Source organism: Lasioglossum baleicum, unplaced genomic scaffold (genome assembly GCF_051020765.1).
Source record: "Lasioglossum baleicum unplaced genomic scaffold, iyLasBale1 scaffold2631, whole genome shotgun sequence".
Classification (NCBI taxonomy): domain Eukaryota; kingdom Metazoa; phylum Arthropoda; class Insecta; order Hymenoptera; family Halictidae; genus Lasioglossum; species Lasioglossum baleicum.
Window position 1 is genome coordinate 13,340 of NW_027471690.1, and position 8,294 is coordinate 21,633.

The 8,294-nt window shown below is 42.1% G+C and overlaps 1 protein-coding gene across 1 annotated transcript; it reads left to right on the forward strand.

Annotated features, from left to right (window-relative positions):
• The first annotated feature begins 778 nt into the window (after positions 1 to 778).
• LOC143221541 (uncharacterized) lies at positions 779 to 8,056 on the forward strand. The gene is made up of 4 exons (XM_076446963.1): positions 779 to 782; positions 1,040 to 1,303; positions 4,018 to 4,247; positions 7,715 to 8,056. The coding sequence occupies exons 1-4, from the start codon at positions 779 to 781 to the stop codon at positions 8,054 to 8,056; spliced, it is 840 nt and encodes a 279-aa protein (XP_076303078.1).
• The last annotated feature ends 238 nt before the right edge of the window (positions 8,057 to 8,294 follow it).

An 8,294-nucleotide genomic window follows, 5' to 3' on the forward strand; every position in this document is an offset into this window, starting at 1 on the left:
TATCTTAAGGGAGGATAAAATGAAATAATTATACGCTAACTGTGTGTCAATGAATTTGACAGAAGAACGATTTTTCATAGAGATACCGAGTATTTCCAGTATTTTCCTCTGTACATGTCATCGTAGATGAAAAGCAAGACCGAGAAAGAAGGACCGCAGCAAAGTTTTCCTCTCGCAGCCCTCAAATCGCCAAACTGAGAACCTAGAACCTTTGCTTTATTCCGGAATTCCGAAAGTTTGCCTGAATAGAACAGTCTTCGCCCTAAATCCCTTTCACCGTCGGAAGCCGATAGAAAATACCAATAAAAACCGGCCCCCCTCTATCCTAAATTTCAGAACTCGCCACCTTTCCTTGACCCGCTCTTGAAATTCCAATCGCCATGAAACACTCCTCGTCTAAAACATCGTCCCACAAAGGGTACCAAACACCAATAAAAACCACTTCCCTTTTGCTCATAGACTTTAAAATTTACTACCTTTCTTTCACCAAATCTCCACCTTCCTGTCGCCATAAAGCGACCTCGCTGTCAAAGGGCACGAGTCAAAGGAAACCTTCGAAACCGCACCCCTAATTTAAAAACTCTACGAGAAAACTAGCCCCTTTTCAGCCATAATTTTCTAAAATTAAACCAAACGTATCTAACGCAACCACAATTCCAGAATATAATATCGTCGTCTCCTTGATATATATATAAAATAACAAGAACCATTACGATTCTACTGGAAAATTAAGAATTCAACGTTTAACCTTTATTATAACTCTTGGACATAATATATAATGGGTAATTTTTCGAAAAATATCATTAATTTTCATGCGTATAATTTACCGCTTTTTATTCGCGAAGTGAAAGTTCTTGTTCAAAGATAGTTTCAATATTCTCAACCCTCTCTTTATTGCTATAGAAATTCCAATTCTGATCCGACAGTTTTTCCTAATGCTTCCACTGAAATTGAGAATCGCTTCTATTTCCCATTGTCTGTATTTCAACAGTCTATATCGAAACTATTCTAAAGAAACGCAAACGTTTGATTGTTGCAGGTGCGTCGATCAAGCTGCTGAGACTAGACGTGCCTAGTATAGCAGATCCGAGATGGGAGAAGGTGATACTGAGATGCGAATACGACCTAAGCGGCGAGGATCTATACTCGGTGAAATGGTACAAGGACGGAGCGGAGTTCTTCAGGTTTATGCCGGGCTCGAGGCCACCGGGTCGAGATTTCCCCGTCGATGGGGTGTACGTGGACGTGAACAAGAGCGACAGCAAACAGGTGACGCTGCTGGGACAGGCGAACAATCGAAGAGGTTCGTATCCGGGGGGTTCTCGATTTGTTCCGTTTCCCCGACTCCGCGATCGCTGTACGTGCGTGCACCAGTCACCATGGCCGCCTGTTTTCCCTCTGTGATCGTGGTCCGGGAACACACGACCGTCTCAGATCGATCGGCTTCAGGGATGAGAGAGTATTCGGGTGAACCGTGCGCGAGGATCGAGTGTCGAGAGTTAGTCGACCGAGAAGCTGCGAAGCTCTAACGTTGAAAGGCCTGCAATTTCCCGGCGAATTATGCGATTTAATGTCCACCGAGTGTTGATAAATTGTTAACTGCCGGCCCGGAGTGTTTCGACCGAAGTCGAGTCCCAGGGAACACCAAGATCCTCTATTCACTTTCTAACCCTTTCTATTAGGCTTTTCATTCTTTAGGAATATTTAGGATATATTATTTTCTCGCGTACTGAGAATACACAGAAAATTATCAGAAATTGAGGGAAATTCTTGCAATTGAAAAAATAATAAGGATGCTGGTGAAAATAAAATTATTTCTGTCACGGTGTGACTAAACATTCACCGATGCCAAATGTCTTGACAGGTGTACACCCATTTTTCATTTGGCATTGGTTTTAAACTGAGACAGTAGAACTTTCCACTTCATTTCTACTTCGAAATTTTGATAAACGTGTTATTTATATTAGGCTGACTTCTTTTTTTAATTGCACCTTACATTCGTTGATTCTCTCTTAATTTTTAGGCTGATATTAATGCTCAAAATAATTGAAATTTCTCCTGTTAATTTATAATTCGATACTTTCCAAATCCGTAGGCGGTCTTGTCATGTCTCTTCCAAAAACTTTCAACTCGAATACCGTATCCTACCCCTGGCGATTACACCAACGAAACTATTAAACTCACGTTCGTTTTCTTACGCACTCCTCGCGCTCATCACCCTGTCTTCGCGTCAAGCCGCGTTTCCCGGCCGGGAAAATATAACAAACATCGGGAACGAAAAACAAATCTGGCTGAAACTCGGAGAAGAGTAGTAAGAGGAGGAAGACAGGCCGATGAGTTCCTCGCGACGGCTCGCAATTTTAGATTAAAATCGAAACAGTAACTCCGCGAGGTCTTCGCAAGTTGAAGCGAGCGAACGATGAAAGTTAACGGGCTGGCTGAAATTTCGCTTAAATAACCAACGAACTTTCCTCGTCCCGAACGAGGCTAGCCCCTATTAAATTTCTATTCCCGCCCATTTTTCTCCGTTCCACAGGGATCCACGCTCTCTCCGTTTTCCCTTCTGCGCGTCTTCTCTTAGGATTCTAATCTTCGGGCTGATTGCATTCGAGCTACCCAAGTAGCCGGTGTAACTTTGTTAATTCATTACGACCCTGGGGGTGGGGCCCACTGGATGAGCTGCCACGGGGTGCAGTCTCATTCTTTCGTCTTCAGTTCTGTTCACCGAGAAACCGACGCGATTTCCTCCAACCGGAGTATAGCTGCGAAAATTAGCGTTGAAGTTAGTATTGCCTTTTATTGGTAATTGATCGTTTCCTAGACCTTTCACTAACAATTTTACATCGCATAATTTACTTTTCTTTCACACAGATGTATGTAAGTATCTAGAGAAATTCGTGGGCACCGCTAATTAATTGTAAAGTAGCAGAAAAATTAAATATTTTGGCATAATTTTCGAACTTTGTTTTAAGGACGTTTAAATTAGTTAAATTGCGAAGGATAATGAAGCGATATTTAATTTTTTAATTATTTTAAGTTGGGTATCAAAGGTAGGGATCAAGTTTCTCCTCTGGAACCCTTTAAAAGAGTTAGGTTTTATGATCGTTCATAAATAATGTTTTGTACAATTGTTTAATATCTTGTTTCGATAAATTTTCTGTCCACGGGGTTGAAAATAGTACGAGAGGTATTTTATTCAAAGGAATACTTAAACGAGCGTTAATGTTAAAAAATCGTAATGCTCGAGGAAAAAGCTCATTTTAATGGTAATGAGGTATTATTAACCTGATACGATAACGGGTAACAGGTTAATTCGATTTATTCGTTTAAATGCTCTCTTTAACTATTATTCAGGGGATTAAAGTCTTAACAGATACGGGAAAATGAGAATTTTTTTCAATTTAAATGTTCGTTAAATGAACAGGCGTTAATCGAAACGAAGCCATCTGATATGGCGGCGAACAAAATACACCTGAATTTTTTATACGCGTGAATGATAAATTATACCGCGCATTAAAGTAACGTTTTAATTATCGCTCATATATCCCCGAATAAATACGACCGTATCCATTGCGTGTTACAAATGAATTGTAATTCACCGTTTCTCACTCAACGTTCATTGTAGGAATTATTTTATTGCGCGACACCTTTCCACAAGAATTTTCTATTACGATATCTATCCTTTGAAATCGTTAATACCGATAGCGATAAAACAAATCAGAATGCATCGCCGACATTACTCTCGCAGAAATCAGAAATCTGAAGTAACGAGATTAAAGAACTCGAACATTATTTTCTCCTTTCAACGTTCAAACTACGTTCAAATAATCTATATTCTTCATCCAAAAATATGAAAAAGAGTTTTTTCAAATTCTTCTATGTTACACCCCTTGTCATATTACTCTATAACCAAGGTAAACTGGTTGGTAAAAGCTTTATAATCCAATATATTTGAAATTTCAATGCGAAATCGAATGAAACAACAGAAAAAAAATGACGCAATTATTTGTATCGCAGGCAAAGTGAATCTCGCGGGGTCCTACGGCTGCGAGGTGTCCTCTGAGGGGCCCAGTTTCCTCACGATCTACGACGAGGCGAATATGAGCGTGGCCATTCCTCCAAAGGACCGACCTAGCCTTCGTGGCCTTCGACCTTCCTACGAAGCAGGCGGAACGCTCCAAGCGGAATGCAGTTCCGCGGCCAGCTACCCTCCAGCCCAGCTCGTCTTTATCCTCAACGGAAAAGAGGTAAGGGTAGGAAGAGTTTTATGAGAATGTACGGCTATTAGAGCCTGGAGAGACGTTCCGTTGCCATCCGTGAACTTTAGAATCTCAGATTGCAGCCTCCATGGCTCGATCGTAGCGCCCTATGCTCTTGCGAGCGTCACCCATCTCTCGCGAATCTGTCACTTATGGCTTAGGTTTGGATTAGGTTTGAATTAGTCGAAAATTTCCCTGTTTCCACTGTACCAATAACATTTCTTTACTATTCAAATTCGATTCTTATTTTTATTTTATATATATATTCTATTCGTGAAATTTCTCAGTTGATCCCACGTTTTGGGATTAATCGTTGATCTTATCGCGTTAATAACATTGTTTGAATGTTTTATTCGGAGAATATAGGTTACGTTTCTACAGTAGGGTTCAATTGCAAGTTTGATTTTATCTTGCCCACTAATACCGCAGTAGCTAAATAGCTAAAAATAAATGCTACGCAGCGTTTCGATATCTAGCATCGGATAGGGTGTTACGACAGTGAATAATTAAAGTTCCCTCTTAAGTAGCTGCTAAAAGAGTAACAAGCCAAGAGGTTGATCAATACTCCTAGCTCACTTCTTTTCCAAACACGAAACGATTCCTTAACACTCCTCTACGTTCCCGACGATATTTTAACTCAACAGCAACCCCAATTCGCTGCGCGAAACTTAACGAGGTATTCTCGTAATCCGGCTTGAAAAAAATCGTTTTCTTACATTTTTTCAAAGTATATGTTTCTGAAAATGTTCGTGTAAAAGGGTTTCTCTGAATTCGTAAAATTTACAATGTTATGAACGTTCAAAGTTCGACGTACAGCACTTCAAACGCGTTTTTCTCGAAAACATATTTTTTCAACTGACTGATGGGATATCTCGCGCTTTAATTCACCGATTGACTCGAAATTTGCTGGAGAACTTCACTGGATGTACCTTTATCGCGTGAATCACGAATTTAAAAATCTGACGATTTTTCCGATTTTAGTTCATCCCTAAAGGACCAAAAGCACGAGGAAAATCGGTATTAAAACTTCAAAATGCTCACCTTCTTTAATTTTCGAAATTTCGCTGTTCCGATGGTTCGCGTTATAGCCGTATTTATACTATTTATTTGGATATAAGAAGAATCGGAAATATTCTTCAAGTATACACGATTTCCCAAAGTAGTCAATTTTTATTGGATTACAGGAGCACCCGGTTAACCATCGAAAGATCCGATTCAAATCTATGCAAATACGGTTCTGCTTTCGTGGAAAATCTGACTCCTCGAATACACTTTTGTCGAAGAAAAATGGAGCCTTATCATGGTCACGTTGGAAATCACGATGGCGGTGAACAGGAACTGGTCGATCCTGATCCTCCGCGTGTCCTTTCCGCGAGCTCTGGCTCGATTTAACGCGGTGAAAACCACCGGTATCCTTCCGGCGTCGTTATGAACGAGCCTTTCGCCCTGCTTCCCTCCGATTTAGCACACGGCACACCGGGTATAAACATTTATTATCTATAAAACTACGCGAGCGGGCCGTTTGATCGCGCGCGATACCCGATGTGAAATACGGTGCAGCTCGCCCTAATGTATCGCCCAGACACACGGACCAAGGTGTTCTCATCCAGACGAAGTTCACGCGAGTCTCTGATCTGGCCGTTTGCTCTTTGCCTGATAAACGATCGCCTCGTGACGATAAATATCGCTTCATCTCCCTCCTTTCGGGCTATTATTCTTGTATCAGATTACGTTTCAGGGGTTGTTCTCAGGTGCCTCGTTGTGCTATCCCGATTCGCTTCGATTTTCGCGAATACTCGCGGTAATTAACGAATCTACGAGATAAGCGAATTATTTTTCTTAGTGATATATTTTTTATAGAGACGAAGTGGAAAAATTGGGGAGGTTGAAGTATCAATTATTTTCGTAGGAACGGTAACGTTAGTTTATCATACAGGGTGGTCACTGAAAAGCTGAAGGATTTGAGAAAGTTGCAATTCGTTAGTTTCTCTTTTTCTGAGTAGGAAAATAGTGATTACTTGACGAATATCGTTCTTCACAGAAAGTTAATAAAACATATTTTTGATTCGTATCATTCAGGTTTCCAGCGGCAATCCTGTGTTTACGCGAAGCTACTTTGAATTTGGAAAGCTAATTCGGAAGTTACTCGTTGAACAATTCCGGCTTAGAGAGGGCAGAGAATACAGAATTATGATGATTCAGGGAAACGTTAAGAAATTCCGCGGTAATTTAAAGTAGAAGACTCGAAATTGAATTATTCCGTCGCGGGAAACAGCGGACTGTAATATCCTTCCCGGATAAGAAACTCGATTAAGCTGGAAAAATCATGGGTCTTAATTAAGTCGCGGAAACTCCGCATCGTCCCTTAGGGACGGTTTCTCAAAATTGACGTGTCGTAAACGCGACAACAACGGGGGGCGCGACCGGAGGGGGGCCGAAAGTTCCGAGGAGAACTCACAGATGCCTCTGAATTGCAAATGCAAACGCCGGCTAAGGATATAAAATCATGAGAACCGCTTAAAAGGTGCTCGTGTAGTGTTCCATCCGCCGCGCCCCCTCCATTCAGGCCCTTCAAAAACTTCTTCGCGGGGCGGGAGGAATTAAAACCGTCAGTTTAGAGTCGAGGATACTTTTAAACTTGCTTACTGTGCATTCAGAGCCTGTTTTTGTCTCAAAAATAACAGACGGCAAGCCGCGGTATTAAATTTTCCTCGACCGCGAGGCGAGGAAGTTTCCTCGGATGCTTTGCTAACGTCTCGGTTATCACGGCCACGTTTCAACCGGTGTGATAAGTATTAATTCACTTCTCCTGGATCGTGCTACTCCAATGGATATCTCTGCTCGGAGAGATAAGTTTAGAAATATTTGCTTTCGTGTCATACCGTCAACGTATATCGATAGACGCACGGTACACGGTAACATCACAGTCAACTAGTTACCCCAGATCAATACATATATTTACTCGATAATCAGAGTTGCACAGTGATATTACCGTTGCGCGTTTAGCCACAATTTCAATGGCAATTATTCTATAGAGTTACTCCGCTGTTAATGAAACCTTCGGTCCGTTTAAATTAAATCAGAGATTCAGCAATTCGCTAAACTAATTCGACAGCCACAGACTTCCAAAGTCACCGAGATCCATTCGTTTGAAGCGACGAATTTGGTGCTACCCGTTCGTCTAGTCATCCGCGACAGACTGTCAGAGCCATTCCTCTGATTATATGCTCGTTTAAAAATTCAAAATGCCAATGATCCGTCAATAACAACCCATGTAATCTCTTCCAAAGTATCTATCCATTCCGAGCCACTGTTTCAACATCCAAAGATTCAGAGAATTTCCAACTTACAATTTTCCGAAATTCTGCTGATCCTTGAAAGAAATTCGAAAGTCAGATTGACAATCAACCTGTCTAGAAATATGGAGGTTGACTATCACCCTGTCTCGTCAACAGGTGAACAAAGCTTCGACCAGAGAGTTGCCGCGCATCGACTCTCCTGACGACAGTCTCGTGTCCTCGACGAGACTAAGCCTGAACCTGCGCCTGGAACGACACCATTTTCCCGGAGGGACCTTGACACTGTGCTGTCAGTCGACGCTGCCAGGGATCATCGGCGCGAAGGTGCTGGAGAGGAAGGAAACCGCGACGCTGGCCGCCAGCAACCAGCGACTGGCCCAGGAACCACCTAGATCCAGCAGCTGCGTCCACCACCCTCTCGCGTCCATCGCGATCGCCTGTCTCTTAGCGATCCTTCCATCATTTAACCGCGGTAACTTAGCACCTTTGCATGTTTAACCGACTCGTCGGAAATCGCCACTGAAGCTCGCTCGATCGTTGGGATCAGTTTGTCCGAGTATACCCGTTGTTGCTTCTTAAATGTCGAAAAGAATGTAAAATTCGCCGGTCGATTCGATCCTAGACGCAGGCTAATCTGAGCTTAGAGATCCGATACCGGCAAGCAGAACCGTACCGAAATCGATTTGTTACGAAAAACCGAAATAAACCCGGTATCTTGGCAATTAACTTGTTTTAT

Coding starts and splice junctions, on each gene's coding strand:
- LOC143221541 (XM_076446963.1), top strand. Junction 1,304..4,017: donor ACAGGCGAACAATCGAAGAG/GTTCGTATCCGG, acceptor TTTGTATCGCAG/GCAAAGTGAATCTCGCGGGG. Junction 4,248..7,714: donor TTATCCTCAACGGAAAAGAG/GTAAGGGTAGGA, acceptor TCTCGTCAACAG/GTGAACAAAGCTTCGACCAG.